This window comes from Sinohyriopsis cumingii, chromosome 13 (assembly GCF_028554795.1).
Source record: "Sinohyriopsis cumingii isolate HCF-2022 chromosome 13, ASM2855479v2, whole genome shotgun sequence".
NCBI lineage: Eukaryota > Metazoa > Mollusca > Bivalvia > Unionida > Unionidae > Sinohyriopsis > Sinohyriopsis cumingii.
The window spans coordinates 22663767-22687578 of record NC_142973.1 but is presented as its reverse complement, the minus strand read 5'-3'; the positions used below and the strand labels follow the sequence as shown (position 1 = coordinate 22687578).

General features: G+C 36.0%; 1 protein-coding gene across 3 annotated transcripts in view; it reads right to left on the bottom strand.

Annotated features, from left to right (window-relative positions):
• Positions 1–23812, bottom strand: part of LOC149785046 (GATOR complex protein Iml1-like) — a 219312-nt gene that overhangs the window by 136495 nt on the left and 59005 nt on the right. For all 3 annotated transcript variants that reach the window (XM_089978764.1, XM_089978765.1, XM_089978767.1), the window contains exons 17-20: positions 20516–20630; positions 16614–16861; positions 11781–11999; positions 5482–5582 (exon numbers count right to left, since the gene is read on the bottom strand). In XM_089978764.1, coding sequence (XP_089834890.1) covers positions 5482–5582; positions 11781–11999; positions 16614–16861; positions 20516–20630 — 683 coding nt within the window. The remainder of the gene's footprint in view (positions 1–5481; positions 5583–11780; positions 12000–16613; positions 16862–20515; positions 20631–23812) is intronic.

Below are 23812 nucleotides of genomic sequence, written 5' to 3'. Positions count from 1 at the left end.
GGTCAGCCAGACAAGAGCCATGCAAGAAATCAAAGTTTCTCTGGATATGTGTGAAAGATTAGAGACTACGGATGCTTGAAAAGCACTCGAGTTGCAAATCAAGCAGATCAGTGATCCATGACTTGTCCCATGAGAAAGAGGCAATCAGGATTATTTTGCCATCTACGCTCATTATTTTCTTGATTACCTTTGGAATCAGAACCGCTGGTGGGAAGGCAAAGGGCCAGATTCCCTCCCTGTTGATTGAAAGAGCATCAACAGCCCATGTATTCTAATCTGGAAAGGGGACATGAAGGCAGGCAGCTTGTTGTTCCACTTTGTTGCAAACAAGTTTACTATCAGTCGACCTCACAGGTTGCACACTTGACAGTAGAAACCACGCTGTCAGCAGTAGCTGGCCGCTCCTTGACAGACAACTGCAGACCTGCCAACACTAAGAAGATCTCAGTAAATCAGTCAATTTCTTTTCTTGTAAGTTATACCAGTTTTCAGTAAGGTGTAACAAAACATCATGTACTGCTACTGTCAAGATGGAAAACATGCATTTAAAAGTCCAGAATTGTGATTCAAGACACATGCAGTGACAGTTAACTTTGTGTTCAACTAAAAAATGTATGAAGTATACTTGGACCTTAATTATCTCCAGTACAGTTTCACAAACTGTGGTTCCAAACCCTATGAAGACCGATAGCTTCCTGACATCTTTAACTTAACATAATCCTTAACGAAAATTTAAATTTCACATGGTGACAGCACACATCTTTCTCATATTTTATATATATATATATATATATATATATATATATATATATATATATATATATATATATATATGGTAGTTCCCCTCTTGAACAGCCCCCCTGACCAGCGGCCACCTGCTCCTTACGGCCAGAATCCACTGACACCGACAAGTTTGTGTTCAAAAGTACCCCTCGCGAAAGGCCACCCGGCTAACGTGACCAGCAGCCAGCATATTAGTGCAATAATATAAAATTTACCCCTCACAAACGGCCTCATTTTATCTGAATATGTATCCAGAACCAGTATTTTATTCATAATGTGTGTTAAGTAATCTGATTTCTGTTTCCCGATGTCAGGTTTCCGTTACTGAAAGAAGTGTTCAGTATAGTACATTTACCACTAAGGTTAATATTATATCATTTACGCCTCACGAGAAGCCAAATTTATTCCATAAAAACCAAGAAAGACTCAAATTTTAATCCATACAAAAGGGTAAGTACATGTAATCCAATTAGCCTTACTGCTGTGTTATCAAAAGATGTCCGGTTTAGTCATTCTGATAATTGTTAAGATTACAATTATTGAACAGTAGTAACAACTGAGAAGTGGCAGTATCGCTGTACAATACCCAAGTTAGCAGGAAAATGGTTTGACAGCCTTTATGGCTTCCCTTAGTAAGATGTTGAGCTTGTTCACTTTGATAATTAGTGGCAATACTACTGACAATAATTGTCAAAATTGCAAATCACAACGGCCGCGAGGTCAAATCTGCGTAATGTTAATGGTACATATCGAAGCCGTTTTGGCTTCTCTCACTTAGTGTACAGAAATGTATAAAAACAATAGGGTACCAGACTGCGACTAACAAATCACGTGACAAGATCACTTCCTTTAAAAACACATGGCAATTTGTTTAGATGCTTACAAAATTGTTTTATCAGTATTGTAGTTGGCAACAAGAATAACTTACTGCAAAAAGAACAACATGTCATCGAGGAAAAGAAAAATTATCAGTTTGGAAGAGAAAGTGAAAATAATTCAACTGACGGGGGTGGGGGTGGGGTGGGGTGTCGAGGATCCTTGCAGAAAACTAATGTCGGGAAGACTCAGATAAACAATATCGTGAAAGATAATGAAACAATTCTGCAGAAGTGGGAAGGTGAAATGGATGGAGAAAGGAAGATTGTTTGAGCCAGGAGATGTTTGTATCCTGATTTGAATGACAAGAAAAAGCAACAATTTTGTCAGTTGAATTGATATGACGACTTTACCGCAAGTAACGGATGGTTGCACAGATTTCAAGTGCGACACAATATTAAGTGTTCTGTCCTTAGTGGAGAATCAGCTGATGTTAATAATTAAGTTGTCGAAGATTGGAACAAAAGACTAAACGATATATGCAGGGGAAACGACAGCAAGGATATTTTTAATTGTGACGAGACTGGTTTGTTTTTTAGACTGTTACCAACAAAGTGACAGATGATGTTATCTGTAACATAATTATAAAGACAGTTTTAAAACTATATCAATGGTTATTCATAGCATTCTTTTGAAAATGATGACACAGTTTGTTTAACATTTATTTCACAACATGCATGTGATTTTTAATGAAAACATTAAATGTTTTAGAATTAAATGTACTTGTGACTTTCTTCATATGTATTTACTATTCGCATTTGTCATCCCCCTCTAGAAAGGCCACCCTCATTATAAGGCCACTTCCCTGATGCATTGGGGTGGCCTTATAAGAGGGGAACTACTGTATATATATATATATATATATATATATATATATATATATATATATATATATATATATATATATATATATATATATATATATATATAATTTTAAGAGGCTGCCCTGAAAATATATTGCTTGTTGGACACCATTTTTAGAAACATTCTAATAAACACCATCCTGATCATGCAGATGTATTACATCACAAAATATGTGCACTTTAAAGAATCTGAGTTATTCGAGTAAAGTAAGTCTGGTTCCCTAACCAACTCAACTATCTAATATGAAACCTGGATCCAAAGCAAACATGGATAAGCCAGCAAACAGATTTTACTGAAAACAACTGTATTTATGTAATCTGCACTTTTATTTAGCAAATCCATATTTCAAGGGTCATTTCCTAAAGCATTATGGCAAAATCGTACGGGTTGGCAGGTCTGGAATTGGCCAAAACATTAAGCTTGTCCAGAATGTGTCATACCTGAATATTTAATTGATGTTGGGAACACCACTCTGTCCATCTAATTTCCAGAGGTAATTAACCACCAATGAATTATCAGATATTATTAAGGCTGTTTTCCAATCCCAAGGCTTGGAGGATTGCTTTTATTTCCAAGATGTTGATATAAAAGAGTTCTCTTTTGACCTCTGGTCGTGGGCCTTTCAACAGAATTCCTGATACTAGCCATTCTCTGTTCTGCCTTTAAATCAGGAAGGGCCAGCTGCAAAGGGTGCATGGAAAATGGATGCCATTGAGACAGAAGGACCATCTGCAATGGGTGCATGGGAAATGGATGCCATTGAGACAGACGGACTATCTGCAATGGGTGCATGGACAATGGATGCCATTGAGACAGAAGGACTATCTCCAACGGGTGCATGGAAAAAGGATGCCACTGAGAGAGTAGGACTATCTGCAAAGGGTGCATGGAAAATGGATGCCATTGAGACAGAAGAACCATCTGCAAAGGGTGCATGGAAAATGGATGCCACTGAGACAAAAGGACCATCTGCAAAGGGTGCATGGAAAATGGATGCCATTGAGACAGAAGGACTATCTGCAAAGGGTGCATGGAAAATGGATGCCATTGAGACAGAAGGACCATCTGCAAAGGGTGCATGGAAAATGGATGCCATTGAGACAGAAGGACCATCTGCAAAGGGTGCAAGTAGAGGTGGCAGAGATTCATGAGATTCACTGCTGCTTTGAAGAGGCAGCAAAGCTGAAGGAACTCTTGCCATGGTAATTGTTTTCTTCTTTCTTGGGAAGAAGTTCTCTCCAATACTAGGATAATGCAACTGATGGTTTGAAATGACTGGCTGGGTTGGCTGTGAGTTACGGCTGGGGCAGGCTGGCTTGCTTGGCTGGTTCAAATGCTGCTTTTGTGCGCAATGAACCAGCATTATGGGTGTGGTAGGGTGAATCATATGGCCAGAAGGACTGATAACTGGCTTGCTGGTCCAGGCAGCAAAGTCAGCATAAGAGATCATCACCGATGATATGGATGAACGATGTTTAAAAACTGAACCTGTACCATATCCACTGTGTCTGAATGGCTGGACAGTTCTGTTCACAGCCAGGACATCAAATATAATTACTGTGGTCAGCTTGCTGGCTAGCTGGTTGGTAGAAAGCCACAGAGGTAAAATAAATTACCCCAAGAATGATGCTGGCTGCACATGTTAATAATTTTTTTTTAAAACAACCATACACCAGGCTTCATCACTGATTTTATGTCCCAGAGGGGAGCTGGACTTATTCATAATGTGTTGCCTAGATATGTATGAAACAGTCGCTTGTCGACATTCTTGTTGACAAAAACTTTACAAATCATACTGATCACACTCAATTCTTGATCTCTGATGGCATCCATCTGCAGGATGTAATGCAATTTATCAGATGGGTGGGGAGGCAATCCTCTATCGCCCTAAACTAGATAATGAGTCAGAGGGAGGGTGTAAACATAAAATGTCTTTATCACTAGATTTGGATTGAACCCTTTTATTCCGTTTTTTTTCCTGCCCTTGAGCTCTTTTCGAATGACCTTGAACCATACATATACATTTAATAACCATGTTGTTGCTGACTATCTAAATAGAAAAAGAATAAAACACACCAGACGTAATAGAATGTGTGATAATGTCTATCAAATATAAAAAATATGAATGTATATTCCGTTAGACATCTAAATCACCAATAGTCTGCAAATGGGAAAAAAAACCAAACCAACTGATTTTAACAAGTACAGAATGAAACTAATTGAATATATACTGAAAATATTATAAATATATTATAAATATATACGAATAAAGAAATAATATATGTGAATAGGTGAACCTATGAACAAGAACAACTGTACTATGGTACCATGTAGCTGTAATATGGAGTTACCAATTTTGCACAAAATATCTAAAATTTCAATAAAAAACTCAAAATGTGGTAAACACTACATAGTATGATCATTTCACTTACTATGCCAGTTTGCACTGAAAGTTAAAAACTGACAATATCTGGTATATGGAGTACCATCTAGTGGGATAAGGGAAAGTAATCTGCAAAAGTTACTTCCCTTTGTCTTCTACAAAGTACAGCTAATCCATGCCTTGGGCAATAGTTGCTTTTTCAAAAGTAGTTTGATTATTTTTCAGTCTTTATTTTTTTTAAACTGACAAAAAATTCATATAAAATCACCTTAACACAAAATTCACATCAGTTGAAATCACACAAGTAGGTTGATACCTGTATAGATAGACTTTTCAAGTCAACAGGAGGGCTGGATTCTTGAGTTAGCTGAACTAAGTCTTGATGTTAATGTGATTCGGTAATATATTTGACTGATAAATAGCAAATGTTGACAGACAAAAAAACAGACAATGAATACATGTCACAGATGATACACGGCACATGCTAGACACAGCACAATACCAAAAACTCAAGTGAACTAAAACAAATACTTATGTTTTACAATGTGTTAACACAGCTGACCAAAATTAATTACCTCTGCAACCTCCCTCAAGCTAGAGGACATGTTAAATGCACTGCTGTCTCGGTAACTGTAGTTATGGAAATGATGAGTCTGTACTGCAGCTCCTTGAGGGTCTATAGTAACAATTAAAAGCAACTAAAATAATTAGTCATGCATATTCAATGATTTCATTATAATTTTTCATTCAGTACCAATTTTTATTTTGCATTTACTACCAACCACAAAGCAAAAAAGCCAACATGATGTCAAGGATCTGCATGCTGGGCCCATAATTAAAGCACCAATGTAAAATGTGGAATGAATTATCTTAGTTTTGTAATGATTTATCCAAAGCATGAAGAAAATCAATCAAGTGTAACGTACTAGCTTCGTAATGATTCATCCACATCAAGAAGAAAATCAATCATATATAATTAGTTATCTTAGTGTAATAATGATTTATCCAAAGCATGAAGAAAATCAATCAAGTGTAACGAATTATCTTAGTGTCATAATGATTCATCCACATCATGAAGAATATTCATCAAGTGGTTTTGAAAACATAACCAAACAAAAGCCATTAACCAAAACTTAATGCAAATTTCTATCACTGTACCATTGATCCCAATGTCAAGGCAATGAGCTAGTGTATTACAGAATATTGGATCATCCAACGCATGAAGGAAATCGGTCAAAGGATATATAAAAGTGAATGAAAAAACTAGCCAAAACCTTACTGCAAATTTTCCAATGACTTACTTTGACCGGAAGATAAAATAAGCAAGAAAGCAAGTTCCTGACTGAATTGTCTTGGCTTCATAATGATTCATGTCTATCATGAAGACAATCAATCAAAAGGTTTAGGAAATATTTGCAGATGAAATACTTTAGCTAAAACTTGCACAAACTCTTCATGCCATCACTGCTGCCATTGGAAATGTGACTATGTCGCTCTTCCAACTGATGTGGGCTCACCAATAAAAAGGATACACCACTGAAGACACTAGGATCCACTTTGTTTAAATCCAATCATGATGCAATGTTGCCAAACCCATGAAAATTGATACCCACCAAAACATTTATTCACAATAGTACCACACTTTTCAACCTACAAGTGAATAAATGTTTACCTGAAGTCTGGGCTTTGTCTTATACACCAAACTGACTTGTACATGGACTATGTCATTGAAATTATTTTAAGTACTAGTAATACCAAGATAAGTAAATATAACTAAATTGAAAACAGTTCAATCAATTCTTATTCAATAAACTGTTAAAAATGAACATGACTGTCTTTATATTATAATTGTTATCATTATTTTTTATGCCTTTGTATGTACCTACATTTTCTGATTTCTCCAACAAGTTTTAAAAAACCAATTAAAGAGACCACAATTCATCACACTCGCATACTTATACAAAGAAAACTGTTTATTCCTAAAAAAATAAAGATGAACAGTTTTTGCTTTATTCTTTTTTTTAACCATACCTCATTCTTTCTGATTACATGTTACCCATAGGACCATTGATATTTGATTTACGAGTAATTTATTTTGATGCACTTATGCAATTACTGGTACATCTTTTGTCAATGATTTAACTGATCCAACAAAGGGATGTAATCCACATTAACAACTTGAATATATTACGAATATTAATAAAATACCTCATATAATTATCATATCTTTATGATACCGTCATATAATCACTACAGAATGCCTATAATATAGGTTAAAATTAAGAACAGAGATAGATGTATCGTAGATCAGCAATGATCCATTTTTAGTTTTGCATTTTAGCTTTGGGTAATACACATTACTGGTAATCCCTTAGTTATCTATCATATGTCCATATCAATTACTTGATTTACGATCTCAAGTGGATTGAGAACCACAAGAAATTATGCTGTCTCTCTTCTCATTTGTGTAATTTTCCTGTAGTAATTCACAGATATATTCAAGACATTTAAAGGTATTTTATTTTCTTATTTTTATTTGACTTTCCTGTTTTTCTGTCTGAATTTTGTTAATTTTCTTTCCATTTCTGATTTCCCTATGGTAGCCTCATTCCCTATACAAACTGTGGCCTCACTAATTTGATCTTGTCTGTTGAATCTTGCCCTCAAACAGGTATCAACTGGAATAACTTGACCAAAGCTCTAGGCATATTTAATTAGCATGTAAATAACACTGCATAGCCATGAGATAATTGTAACAACAGAAATCATTCTTAAAACAAGAATTAACTGTTTATTCAGAGATGTTAATTGATAATGGAATATGGTAGTGTGAGGAACATAACAACTGTCAGGTAACTAAACAATATAGATGACAATCTCTATGAAATCCCCCCCTCTCCAAACTGAACAGGTGGAAACTTCATGTTAACATTGTTGACTGAAGTTTCCCAATTAATCTAGAGTAGAACAATTAATATTCATGAATTTGGATGTCACTAGCAAAAACAACTGAGCCATGGTCTTTATCTGGCTCCGCTTTACACTCCACATCAACTTATATGTGAAAGAAGAACAAAAAATGAACAAATCAGCAAATTCGAATTATACTCCACATTGACTTATATGCCAGACAATATGGTATATAACAACCAGAGGACTGATAATAAATATAGACTACCTGCCATCCCAATCCCATGATGAATTTGAGTCAATAGTGAAGAGGACAAAAAAAGAGTTCCTCTAAGGAACTGCAGCTCTAGAAGGAAAATTTTTCCCTATGAATCCAGTTTAAGACCATCTCTTCCTTTTAATTATTGACTTTTGCTGATATTCTCAGTGATAAAATATTTTGAAATTTGCTGCTGCAAAATGTCTTTCTCTTTTAGCAGAAGTGGCAGGAATATTTTCAAGATGACTTCCACTCTAGGTGAAGTAGTGACAACAAGATTTTCAAGTTGGCTGCTGCGGTGGCCATATTGGATGTCAGATCTAACAATTTTCATTTAGGACAAACCAGATATCATACGGAGTCTTTTCATGGAAACCCTATGATGATATGACAGTCTGTGTGATAACAGTGTTTTCATGATGGACACTATGATGGCCATAATGAATGTCCAAGAAGTACCAATTTCATTCGGGACCAATTAGATATCAAAATTAGCTCTCTGACAAAAATTCCATGTTGATATAACTTTCCATTTAGTATGAGTAGCAATGACAAGATATTCAAGATGGCTGCCATGACAGAAACACTAGGCATCTGATTAGCACCATTTTCATTTTGGACAAACTAGACAACAAATGACACCAGACCAATGAGACAACAAAAGACACCAGACCAACTAGCCAACAAAAGATACCAGGAGTAGCCTTTAAGTGAAAACATGAAGTTGATAAGACTATTCATTGATGAGGACCAGTGATAAAATTTTCAAGATGGCCACTTTGAACAGAAACATTTTCATTCAGGATCAGTTAGACCTTGGGATGAAGGTTTACTAGCTAAGGAGTAGCTAACAGACAAGCAGACATATGATAGACAGTGTATGAATGACGGACAACAGGCCATCCCATAAGCTCCTCTGTTCAATAACCAGCAGAAATAAAAACAGCAAGACAAGTTGTGCTCACAAGTTTTTGTCATACACTGCATTTAGCTGCAGAACCCAAAGGGCAATAACTCCAAAAAAATAGAGTCCTTGAAAGGACTGTTGCTCTAAAAAAACAAAAGAATTTCCAGGCATTCAAGATAAAACCAGTTCTTCGTTTCAATTGCTGAGTATTGAAACCATATCTGATATTCTGAAGAAAAAAGATTTTCAAATCAACCACTGTGACAGCCTTAATGAACGTCAGATCAGCATCATTTTGATTTTAAAAAAATAGGCACCAACTGAAGACTTCTAGTGAAATCCCCATGCCAACATGACTATCCACTCAGGTGAATTAGGAACAATATTTTCAAGATGTTCATTGTAGCAGCCATATTGGATGCCTGGTGCACCATTTTCATTTAGGACCAACCAGTAATCTTCGGGTGAAAACCCACTGTCAATACAACCATCAATTCCAGACAAGTAACCATAAGATTTACATGATGGCTGCCATGGTGGCCATATTGGATGTAAGATTGGCATAATTTTCATTCAGGATTGACCAAATACTCTAAGAAGTCTTCTAGCAAAAAAATAATTTGTCGACATGACATTCCATTTAGGAGATGGCTGCCGTATCTGAAGACAGATTGCAACCATTTTCATTCAGAACCAGCTAGCTATTGTAATCAGGCTTCTGAAGAAAACCCCATGTTGATATGATTTTCTATTCAAAAGCAGTAGCAATAACAATGTTTTCAAGACAGCTGCTATGGTGACCATATTGGATATCAGAAAGGAACCGTTTTCATTCAGGTCAATCTAGACATCATAAAAATGTCTTAGCTGCATTCATATATTTCTGTAAGATAATGCCTTCAGCTGCAAGTTGAAAAGGGCGATAACTCGTTAGAAATTCCACAAACAGTGATTTGATTATATGTGCAGCTTCAAATAATAAGCATAATATGTTCAGTTTTATGGTGATCCACCAACAAGTTTACCATGAATGACACATTATATGCACACCATATGCTTAATGGTTCACTATATTGGTAAATGAAATTTGTGTGCAAACACTACATGTCTTCCTTCAGTCAGTGACCTTGACATTTGACTGCTTGATCCCAAACTTGATGGTCTTCTTCTTTATTCCATTTGCAAGTCATCCACAAAGTTTGGCCCATATCAGTGAAGTACAACAAATGTTATTGTGCAGAAGCCATTTTTCTTGTTTCTTTCACAGCGGCCTTTGCCACTGACCTGATCCCAAAATAAACAGGATTCTTCTGTACCAAAAGTACAAGCCATCAATAAAGTCCAGGTATGAATAATATTATAGGCAGGAACCATTTTTCTTCTTTCAGTCACAGTGAGGTTAACCTTTTAGTTTTGGAACCCTAAATTGACAGGGTTCTTCCTTAGCGAAATGTGAGCATTCCATAAAATTTGATAACTGAAGATAGCAGGCAACCTGAACTATTGTACAGAAACAATACTGTCAACAGACAGATGGACAAAATTACAGCGTAATATGATTCACCATATCGTGTGCATATAACTGGCACCAGTAACATTAGTGAAACTGTGTTACAAGACAAAAGGTAAATAATTCAAAAATTTGCTGAACAAAAGTGATTTGTTGACATGCAATTCTTCAAATAATGACCATAACATTTATCAAATTTCATAACAATCAATACCTGTGTGACTAGTTGTGCTAATGAGATTCTATGCCAGATGGAAGGATAGGTATACGTGAGGATTACTATATACTATGCAGACTATCATAAGAACATGAAAACAACCATGCCATCCATGTTTTGGGATGAAAACTTAAGATTGCCATATTATACCATTCAATTTTACTTCATGACTTCGGAGCCCCAAGTGGCCGAGTGGTCTAAAGCGCTCTCTGTTACGGATAACTGCCATCTCACCTCTATCTGCATGGGTTCAAGTCTAGGATTCAGCTAACGTGGGTATGTGAGAAAGCTCGCCAGTAGCTTCTCGTGGGTCGGTGGTTCTTCCCGGGTTCTTCCTCCACCATTAACACTGGCCGCCATGCATAGCCTATCATGTGCTGAAATATGGCGTTAAACCCCACAACAACAACAACAACTACATGCCTTGTTTTATAACTGGTTATTTGAAAAACAGAATAATGTGAATTCACATTATTTATCAGGTACAAATTTCAGTGAATTTTCTTGACTCCTACAAACCATGAATTATAAGGCCAATGATCAAAGATCCTTCTTTAAAAACAAAAGGGCCCTAATCCAATCCATAAATTTATGAACAAACTGTATGGGTACTTTTAAAAAACTTAAAAATGTATACTCTTGTAAATAAATAAATTCATTGAAGCTGTGTGGCTATTGCTGATGGATGTTAGAGGGATGCTGTAAAGTTGCAATTGTGTGGCTATTTGTTGAAGGATGCTAGACGGATGCTGTAAGGTTGCAACTGTGTGGCAATTGCTAATGGATGCTAGAAGGATGCTATAAAGTTGCAATTGTGTGGCTTTTGCTGATGGATGCTAGAAGGATGCTATAAGATTGCAATTGTGTGGCTACTGCTGATGGACATAATAGGAATGCTGGAAAGATGCAGAACAGATGCATTACTGAATCAAAGTAATCATAAACCTAAAGGCATTCAATGGTTTGATAAAATTAATTTAAGCATGGCTATTTAAAGTAACCACCTACTGAATTCTAATGAGGATCCTTCAACAAAATACACATGTACACAGGGTCATTCAGTGAATTTACCTCTTGGAAATGCATGTACCCATCTTCTGCGATTGGAGGTCATTTTGAACTGCATGCGAGATGGAGCAAATGGATTGATAAGTGCCCTGCGTTTCTTTAGCATCATGTGGTGCCTTTTGGAGTGATGACCCAATGGGGACCCAGCACTTCCTACAATGGATCTTTTAGGCAGAAAATCCTCACTGTCTGAATCAGCCAGGTCTTTATAGTTCTTTTTCTCTGAAGAATCAAAATGCTTGTTTTGAAAATAGGCAACTAAAACAATTTTTTTCATGCAAAATAGGTTTCTTCAATAATGCTTACCAGATCATATTACATTAGGACTACTACTACTAACCCACAAACCCAGCATTTGCATGCTACAACTTTTTAGCTAAGAAGCTCAAGTTATCTGCCCACATAGGGGATAGTGATCTCCTCTGATATAGAGATTGGTGCTAAATCCCATTAATTCTTCAGTTACTGTTATAGATTGGTGCTAAATCCCATTAATTCTTCAGTTACTGTTATAGATTGGTGCTAAATCCCATTAATTCTTCAGTTACTGTTATAGATTGGTGCTAAATCCCATTAATTCTTCAGTTACTGTTATAGATTGGTGCTAAATCCCATTAATTCTTCAGTTACTGTTATAGCAGAGTGCATGCTGTCTAGATGGATGTAACTGCACAGAGGCTGGGAGGGAGTATGTGTATTATGATTGGGTAAGTATTATAATAGGTTCTTCTTCAAATACATCACCCAATCATAATACAAAGGAGAATAGGTATGAGTTAGAGGGAGTTATATTCTTTTACCCCAGAGAGGCAATCTATGGTCCCTAATAACCTGGCTGGAGAAATGACTCCATATGCTGGGGCACGGATTCTATAAGGGAAAAATTTCGCTACAGCAAATCCAGCAGAAGTTCTAAAGCTGCTTTCTTTAGAGACTGCCGAATAAACCGGGAAGGTTACATGTTGCACCATGCCTATAGGCACTACCAGGTCTAGCTGATTCTTTTTGGGATGCAACATTTCCAAAGAAAAAGCTGGAGAAAGACTCTGACCTGGCATGAATAATGTCAGCTAGGGAATTATTTTACTGCAATGCTTGTTATACTGCCCTAACTTCATGAGCTGAAATGCATTTCATTTGACGTTGGGTTATTTTTCAATATGCAGATTAAAGAACCCATGTTACCCAGGATGAAAGAAAGTGTCATACTTTCCATCTCTGTGAGGTATCTTCCTTGATGCAACAGTTCAGGTTTTTTTTCAGGTACCACTTCACTCTCCTGCAGATGACCTCGAGAGTCCTGCGTAGCCAGGGTATAAACCACAAATGACTGATTTCCAATGAGCGATAGCCTGTTCCTGGCAATAAAAGCAGGGTCCATTCTGAGTTGCACTGACCCTTCCTGTTGGAACTGCAAGTAGTTCAGGTTAAATGATAATTGATAATGCATGTATCTCACAGATTCTGCCTCCTGTTGTCAGTTCAAATAGAAAGCAGGTCTTAGAATATGTGATGGTAGTATGAGTCCTCATCAGATGGCCACATTCAGTCTTGATGCAACTGAGCCACTGTTTTCTTTTTTGGGGCCAGGTTCATAGCACTTACTGGTAACTGTCATTTCTGGTCAGAAGGGATTGAACATTGCCAGAAAAGATGTAATGGAGAATCCAGTAGCCATTTGACATTGGTCACTGATGACATTGGTCACTGATGGCATTGGATGGAGATGGATCTCTGAAGGTACTGAGTCTACAGAGATCCATAATAAATAGGGGCATATCATGATAGTGGCTGCCTTTGGGCGATTATAGCAACTGGGCACAAAGGCACTAACTAGCCATAGAGCAGCATGGATTCATCATAATACTATAATGTTTCCACTAATTGTATGTCTCTTCCCAGTCTGTGTACAGATGTGGGTTCACAATATGTGATATCAGATCAACAATCTCCTTCTCTCTGCTTTTATCCACACCGATTCTCAAAACCATGGCTATGAACATGTATCGGATCTGCAAGACCATTTCCCCCCCAAGAAGAGCCCATATTAACTAGGTACTGTGTCACAACTGACCATGAAAAAAGCTGGGTGCATTGTTGCACTATACAAGATACTGAACAGAGTAGTTGGGCCCATCATTCAAACTTTGTTAATCAGCATGCTGGAACTCTGGGCCAAGTTGTCGATGGAGGAGGAGAAGAACAAAACTCTAATGGTAAACAAGTAAAAGACTTCTTCGATTGATGCTTGGAACACCAAGTTTTCTCTAGTCAGATGTTGTTGTTGTTGTTGTTGTTGTTGTTGTAGTGTTTAATGCCATTTTTCAGCACACAATAGGCTATACATGGTGGCCAGTATTATTGGTGGAGGAAGAAGCCGGAAAAAACCCGGAAAGAACCACCGACCAACGAGAAACTACTGGCAAGCTCTCACATACCCACATTAGCCGAATCCGAGACTCAAACACACGCAGACAGAGGTGAGATGGCAGTGATCCGTAACAGAGAACGCTTTAGACCGCTCGGGGCCCCATCTCTTGTCAGTGAGATCTTGCAAAGACAATGGAGCTTGTGAATGTACCTTGTCATGTCTTGGTGAAAGTCATGCATCCTGTGCAATCTAAGATGAAACTGAGAATATTGTCTAAAAGAGTGGACCAGAACATCTTGATTGGGAACTGATCCATAAGGGAGTGGTCCCTTTGAGTGACAAAGGCAAGAGAATACAGTGACTCCTTATCCTGAGTGTACTGGAGCAATAAACTGGACACCAGGTACATTGAGCAACCTCTGGCTGATCCATGAAAGTGTCTTGTGGTATAAACAAACTGCACCAAGAACTTCTGTCTTTTGGCTTACATGGTAAGATTGACTCTGGTAGTGACTAGTTGTGATCAGAGACTTATGGCATAGTCCAGTTTTGACAGAACTGGGCCATTTTATCTTTCATGATATTGTACCGTTGTGTGTGTTGAGATGGGTTATGGGATATTTGATCCATAGAATCAGTCCATACTGCTGTGCGAGATTATATCTGCTTAGGCCAGCTTTAGTTTGACATGTATTTGAAGACTGGCAACCTATATGTGTAAAGTAGGTGTGTAGTTCCATGCTTCAAAAGTTTACAAAACTTACATCTGGTCTTGCTCATGCTTTAAATGCTTAAAATCTTTAAGACAAAATACAGCAGACTATATATAAGCTTTCAAGTTTATGTGTGTATATATATATATATATATATATATATATATATATATATATATATATATATATATATATATATTTTGGTGAAGCGCAGTATGCATCCTGCTTAATTAACTCTGAAAGTGTACATGCAGAGCTACAATTACCTGTAAAAGGTGCATGTGGCTGCCAATACAGGTAGAGGCCTAAACAGGTAAAAGCATTAATGCATCTTGTATATACCTATGAAGTGTATGCAAGGATTTGATTAATATAGAAAACTTACCCATATGTATCTGTCCATAGTAGAAATTATACAGCAATATTACAAGAGTTTTCTATATTACACAACAGACCTGCACATATTTAAATATAGCTATAGCAATGTGAGGTATGCACTAGTGACCCATGCAGGTACATACTAATGGCATCTAAGTGTGTGAGGATATCAAAGTGATGATAGTGAAAAGCCAGAAAGTTTGTCATTGTAGAAAGAAAGAAAAGAAAAGTGGGAAAATTTAAGATGGTATATACTTCCCTTCAAAGAGAATACTTCTCCAACTTGCTTTAAGGTAAAAAACTTCAACTAACTTGTACATAGATTGCAAGGCCTCTGTCTTTAAAGAGCATGCTACTCAGCACAAACAGAAATAGTAACTGAAGTATTCATAGGATTTGGCTCCAATCCATGTATCAAGGGGAAATCACTACCTAACTGCCATTCAGCTGGGTAGATAACTCTTAGCTTTTTAAATAAAAAGTTTTAGCCTATAAGGGCTGGATTTGTGATGTATTATTAATTCTCAAAGGAATTATAATCAGGTAACATAATGAAAAAATATTACTGCTGCAATATAATGAATTGTAAGCAACAGAAAGATTACTAGAGTTAAGGGGGAGTCTTGACTCCACACAGAGAATTAATAAGTTACTTACACTTAAACAAAATACTTAAAAAGGAGGCAATATTAACTAAAATTAGGTCAGATTAACATATATAGTTGAAAATATATACAATACCGATATTAAAACAATAAAAGACAGGATACCTCATAAAAACTGATTCAGAATTGCACTAATGAAAACATACAAACTTCAAGCCTAATAAGAATGCTACAAGGTTTCATTTCAGAAAACTAATAAATCTTTCTCCTGACTTTAATATATACATATACATTGCGCAAGTCCAGAAATGTACATGAACAATGGGTGAAAACATGTAAGAACGATCACATGGTTAAGGTATGAATAGAATTAGCAAATTTGTTGAAACCAAGAATACTGTAACACTTGCTTGTAAGTCAGATCCAACTGCAAATAGATAGACCCAGATCTGCCATTGTATAATGTCTATGCAGTTTATAAGGACTTATCAGTAGAGGGAGCATTATGTCATGGTAGATTAAAGTCTGTGTTGTTTGCAGTTCGAACTTTTTTATAAGCCAATAGATACAGTATATGAAATGCTTAAGTGAACAAGCTTTCTGCTTTGGCTGGTGACTTTTGGACATATGCAACCATCTCTGTATACAGCATAATACAGCTTCACATCAGTACACAAATTTGGCAGAAAAGTAGATGATATTTTTCTAAACTTGTTTATGTACCTGAAAATCTACTTTGTGTTGTATCATGTATGGTGATAAAAATTACCTAACACAGGATAACAGCCAAGAGACGAGGACAAATCATCACCACTACTGGATTGAGATGGTATAGATATTGCTGGAGAGGTTGCCAAACCAGACTTCCTTTCTGATTTTTCCAACATAAAGGAGCATGTGTCATCTGAGACATGCCTTGACCTGGGTGTGTGCATCAAGCGTGCTTCCTTGAGGGTTCTGGGATGTTTCTTTCCTCCATGTTGTACATGTTGATATAAGCTTGTACTTCGAGAAAATCTGTGTTTTTTTATAAAAAAAGAATACCAATTTTAAATCTCTGATTCAGTAAAAATATGGAGAGTGAGAAATTTTTCAAAACCTAATCTAACATCATGTGCTTATCTTATCAGATAACTGACTTCATGCATGTAAGCTATTACTTGGTTTGGTGTTGTAAGGGCATGCAATGGTAGCTGCTCCTGACTGATCTGATGGTAGGATTTGAACCCAAACCCATTCAGTTGCATGTCTTGCATTCTAATCACTGAGCAACTGCAGCTCCTGGTTCCAATAGTCACCCCTTACAACATGCAGGAGGATGCATCAAGCTTATTCAAAATCTACAAGCCTGCACAGTGGTGTATAAGCCTTTGCAGAGTTATCTTAACAATAGTAAAATTAGACCTATAAAATATGATAACCTCTCAAGTTTATGTAATTTTGATGATTATTAATGTGAACTGGGTTATATGCAAAAATATTCATCTATGTTTTAAACTATTACTTAACTAAATACCACTAGTTTTTCGCAAAACTGCAAGACACTATCAACCAGTTTTAGTTATGATTATATTTCACATAACAAAGGCAGACACAATAATTTAGCTACTGAGCTGTCAAGTAGGTGGCACTTTTCAGCCATGTTTGACAACCAATAACAAAACAAAATAATCCTCCTCTTTATATCGTAGCAAAGTTAAAAGCCACCTGGAATCTGTAAATCATGCTCTGGAAACTTTCAAGTTTTTATTAATAAAGAGATCAACTGTAAGTAAACACACGCACACTAATACACACACACACAAGACTGCATATCAGATACAAACGGAAAGATTTCTGACCTCATTGTACATATTGGGAACAGGTGAACCAAATAAGAAAGTAGCAATCAGTAGACTGAAATACATGTTACAAAATTATATAACTATTAGCAAACTTTCTAAATGCACCAAATCACATATTTTAATTTGCCAAGAACTCGCTCTATTTCAATTTAGCAATGACACCCTCGGGTATTTGATTTTGCAATAACACTCTCAGGCATTTTAATTGGGATATTTTAAACTGACAAGAACACTATTTGCAAATTAAAATATCTGCTTTGCCAAAATTTAAATAGTTTAAAAGAGAAACGTTTCCTGATTTTCTTAAAAGGATATAATGGAATATATTCTTTGATTTGGGCTTCAATAATGCAAAAGCATGTAATATAGATACTTTGTGTGAAATTCTCTAATAGCACACTTTGATACAACATGAATTTGTATGTAACATGATCACAGCATGACTCACAAAATTTCAAAAGAATTTCACCAATTTACTTAAAAAGTACTAGAAAGTTTTAATGCCATACGTGTTTGATTTAATAACGTGGGAAGATATGTTGTATTCTTGTAGAAGAAACCATGTCAATTACTGTATAAATAAAGGTGTTAAAGGTTTCTATTTGTAAATGTTAATTTCATCTGTGACAATAGCCAATGGCAGCACTTTGATGTCAGCTTATTTTTACTGAACCAACAACGATAAGGCCAACAAGTTTTATTTGATTGTCTTCAGTATATCCTGTTTACAATCATCACTTAGTCCAAGGTAAACAAGAGCCAATGGCAGCACTTTGATGTTAATTTATTTTTACTGAACCAATAACAATAAGTCCAACAAGTTTTATTTGATTGTCTTCAGTACATCCTGTCTACAATCATCATTTAGTCCAAGGAAAACAAGAGCCAATGGCAGCACTTTGATGATGTTAGCTTATTTTTACTGAACCAACACCGATAAGGCCAACAAGTTTTATTTGTTTGTCTTCAGTATATCCTGTTTACAATCATCATTTAGTCCAAGGTAAACAAGAGCCAATGGCAGCACTTTGATGATGTTAGCTTATTTTTACTGAACCAACACCGATAAGGCCAACAAGTTTTATTTGATTGTCTTCCTGTTTACAATCATTCAAGGTAAACAAGAGTCAGCATATTTTTACTCAGCATATATAACCAAGCACCAAACAATGCAGTGGTCAAAATAAAAGGTTTTTCACCCAAATTTATAAATCAACTAATTTATCTGCCTGATTAAGCACATTGTAATCATCAATATCAATCATTAAGGTTAAATTTACCTATCTAATTAAATGCATGACAATCGTCAGCATCAATCATTAAGGTTACATTTACCTATCTAATTAAATGCATGCCAATCATCAACATCAATCATGCAGCATAAGGCTGTTGAATGTATTAGCCACAACTCCATGAAAGCTTTGAAGGAAAAAAAACAGCCTTTATAACCATGCGACTTAGCCATGCTGTCAATCATCACAGTCAATCAACTGGTGAATTATACTGTCCATTCCTGCCCCCTTCACCAACATACACAAAATGACTCCATTTGTTCATTTACAATTATTCATGCTGTAGTTGAAGCACTTTTAAACTTACACAGACACTTCATAATGACCTGTATCTGCTAGATTCCATCCAAATACTTAATTTCTTGCTAATACACTCACACTTATGAAACAATGAATTTTCCAAAACATTCATATTTACTGGACATTTCCAAAGAGACTGATTTTTGGCAGACAATAAAATGCATAAATCAGACATAGGGAGTTTCTAAAATGAAACTCGTATATCGATTAAAACAAATTTAACATTAATTCATACAGGAGATCAAAATTCATATAGGAGATCAAAGGTATTCACCTTGTAATATACCTGAGAAGAACAATTTAACGAGTGTATATAACTGGCTGGATGAATGTTGGGACTAAACCATTAGATTTCATGGATAAAGAGTGAGGGCCATAAAAACAGTAGAGTTATTCTCTCAAAGACAAAGGTAATCCTATATTCATTGAAATTCATGGTTATAACTATTACTTTGCATTACAAAATCTGAGAGTATACTGTTGGAATGTAAATGCAAACTCCTCCACCCCCTACAACTTAAATGGTTCTGTTCCAGTCAATGATCGACATAAGTACAATTCTACATACAGTATTAGCATTACAATGACAAGGGGCATGGCTGTGTATACCAAATGACTGAGCAACTTCTCTATGTTGGAAGTAGAAATGATTGCTTACCGGATGCACTGAAGAAGACAAAAAGAGGATTTGATGTCTTTCTAATTGATATTTAATAATAATTAGATTAACAATGATCAGCTTTTTAAGGAATTAATGTCTTTCAAAAAAAAGGCAAGATGTTTTTTCTCCTTCAAGAATACAACACATCCTGCCAAATTAAACAATTAAAATCTGGTACTTTTGGCACTAAAGCTTTGCAGTACTTACAAGTGTTATTCCCAGAACCATGCTATATCCAAATTTTACTTTACAGCAGGGTTTCAATGTGTGTGTCTATATATATATATATATATATATATATATATATATATATATATATATATATATATATATATATATATATATATAATTTTCTTTTTGAGTTAAATTACCTCTTTCCTGAATCAGAGCAGAAGCAAAACCACAAATACAATAGGAAACAGAATTCAATTTTGAGGAAACAAAACAAAATAAATAAATTAATGAATTCTGTCTGTTTCTCCATCTTTTACAGTAATTTCCTATATCTAAACATTACATGACACTGAATGGCAAAATTATAATAAACACTAGAATAAGTCTTCTGGCATCGTACCCAAGGCTTGGTATGGTTTTGGCTGGCAGTTTGAAGACCTGCGCATCAAATTCATCATAGTCCACAAAGGTAAAGTTATCATCATCAGATTCGCAAGATGAAGCGGATAGCAACCCTGAAATGTCAAATACATGCATATCAATTTAATAACCTAAATATCTATTGATAGGTTAAAAGATTATACCCCACCTCTTATAAATTTTTTGCAATTTTATTGGTCTTCATGTGTCACATGAATACATGGTATGGGACCATATGAGAGTATTACAGTAAAACCTGTATGATTCTGAAACATTTAAAACACAAGTAGAAAATTGAGAAATCATTTTTATTTTGCTGCATAAATTCATACACTATTGTCAAATTTAGAATATTAACAAATCTGAACATTTGTTTCAAGACTCTGGATTTTATTCTGGTGAAAAATAATTGACATTACATCATAATATTACAAGAAAAGGGAAAGAGCCAAAGTCCACGACAATATGCAGTACCATACATTCCACAATGCAAGACATTGACAGTACTGACAAAATTAATGGACATTTAATTGTAAACTATGTATTTAACAAGAAAACATTTTAATCTCATCATCTGATGAATAATATTTTATTCAGAAGGAAAACCATGCAAAATGCCATATTGTATCTACAATATTCATCCTATGAAAGTAGACAATTCATGTACCAGGTTTTGAAACAGTCTTGGACAAATGAAATAAATACAATGAGAAAGATAATTTCACTTCTCATAGTTATGAAGCATGAAACAAACACTGCTTCTCTATTTGTTATTAGTTTTATATTATTTTAACCTTAAGTGTAATGAAATATGAATATATAAGTGATCTGATTGACATGGTTCCGATGCTTTTCTAAAGATAAATTTCCAGGTCATTTCCAGGATGAAATTACTTTTTTCAAGTTTCACACATGACTATTACTGAATGGAATTAAAGAACATTTTAGATTATAAAACATGCATTTTCTAAATCTAAAGATGTTTCTCTTTCAAGGCTCTCCAAAAACATCAAAGTGAGAAAAGATGATCATGTACAAAACCACAAAATGTATCACACGAAACAATTTTGATTGTATTTCAATAAAGTGTTATGTAAAGTCATTTCAATGTACAGAATAAAAATTCTAACTCTATTTTGCTGCATATAAACAGAATCTTGTCTTGTAATGAAAAGAGTTTAACCTTGAATTTATCTGTGCCAATAAAATCCCAAACATGATTTTTCAAACAACCTAATCCATCCATCATTTAAAAAACATTTTCAAAGGGTTGATTTAAATTTTGACAAAAGACCTTCAAATTTACATACTGGTGTATAAACAAGGACTGAATTTTCTGTAATTTCAACTTGTCTTCTTGTAACTCATTAAACAAGTCCCCAAACCTGTATTGATACAGGGGCTCGTATCGTTTTGTATTATGTAATACAAGGGATGACAATTTTTCATTTCAGCTCAGAGATTCAACAATTTGGACTATAAGTTTCGCTTAAAACAAATAGCAGTCTGTTTCTAATCCGAGTTTCCTCCGAATATTCCCACCCCATTTTTCATATTTGTACATTTATGTTGCTGTGTGGGGTCACTGTAACTGCATACAGAAAATTTGGAATTTGATGCCACCATGCAGTGGTGACATGTGGTACTCACCTACCAGCGGGACTAAACAAATTTAAGCTTGTTATATCAACTCATACCTGCATGAAATTGATAGGAAACTGATTTATTTTCCCAGAAATGGCAAGTATTACAATCGTTATGTCGTTAATCCACTGAGAGACAAGATGAAACTAAGGCATAGATGAAGCCTGACCCAGTACTCGCCATTTGCATTACTAGTCAAATCTCAAATGATGACATCAGAAGTCCAATAGTAATGTGATATCAACAACAAACTCCTTTATAATGTTGTTGTACAGAAATTCAATTCAATATTAGACATGTAGCTCATCTCACTAGATCCAAAGCTGCCAAAGTTGTAAGGGCATTAGCAACCAATTGGTGCTTGTCCCTGTTAATTATCTTGGAAATATGTTGCATGGACTCCCTTACATGATCACTTCCATATTTTCAGCAAGGCAAAAAACAGCTAGTGATGCCATATGAAGCACTGATGAAGTTACCACATATTTTTCACTAATTTGGAGGTGGCATGGAAAACTTTAAAATCCACCTTATAAAACAGTACTATACATGTCCAAAAGCATTCAATATCTGCATCACCAAAACACTGCTTGGTAGCTGGCTTTCTGAAAAGAACCCCAAGTTCCCCAGGTCCCATATCTTGTCAGACAGATCATCCAAGTCTACTAAAGCATTAACCATATAGTCTTGGTTCACAGATGGTGGCAGCAGGCACTCTGAAATCAGAAAAGCTCAGTAAATTTACTCCATGGCCATTTTAAAGCTAAACTCTGATTGCTCCAAACAGGGTCTTAGAATACTCACTAATCAAGGTTATGTGGTGTCTGTCATCATCTGTGTGTGCAGCACAGTATCTGCCCAAAATTCACACAATGAAAAATAACTGGCCTGCTGGCATCTGGGTGAGAAACATGGCCAGAAAGTATACTGGACTTGTAAACGGACCATCAATTCTGTGGTTGGCTGGTCAGCTGTCTTGGCGGCCAGCTGGTCGGTCAGCTTGGAAATCACCTGGGCAAAATGTGCAGCAAATTGGTATCAACTCTACAGATCCCTGTTTCATTCTGCATACCACTGAACAGTTAACCAGTATACATCACATCTTGCTGCTGTAATGGACCTCTGGTCACTGGTCAAAAAGTATGTCCAGCTAGATGACTGGACTGGATGGTTGACAGTCAGATAGTGGCATATGGGATGGAAGGAAAGGCCATCAATGTAAAACAAATAGCCTAAAGACAATGCCTGAACACAGGGAAACTTAAGCCCACTGGTCTACCAAAATATGGGAGGACAACTACCCACTGACTCCAAGCACTTGCCCATTGCTTCAAGTCACTACTGGAGATTTGTGATGAACATTGGGACATAAATAACCCAGAGGCAAGCAAATGCATAATCACTTTTTTTTGCCAGTTTAGGCATCCGTGATTCCAGCAGCATCTGGGAAGGATGCCAGGCCGTCATCTCTGAAACCCCTTGTTCCATCATTTAGGCTTGCCCAGACATAACAGTCACTGCAGGCATCGTACCCATCAATTCTGAAATGGGGCATGGAAAACCATCATGGCATACTCCACACACCAAATTTTAATGACATCTCCATGTAAAGACTCACAATGCTGCATTCCAT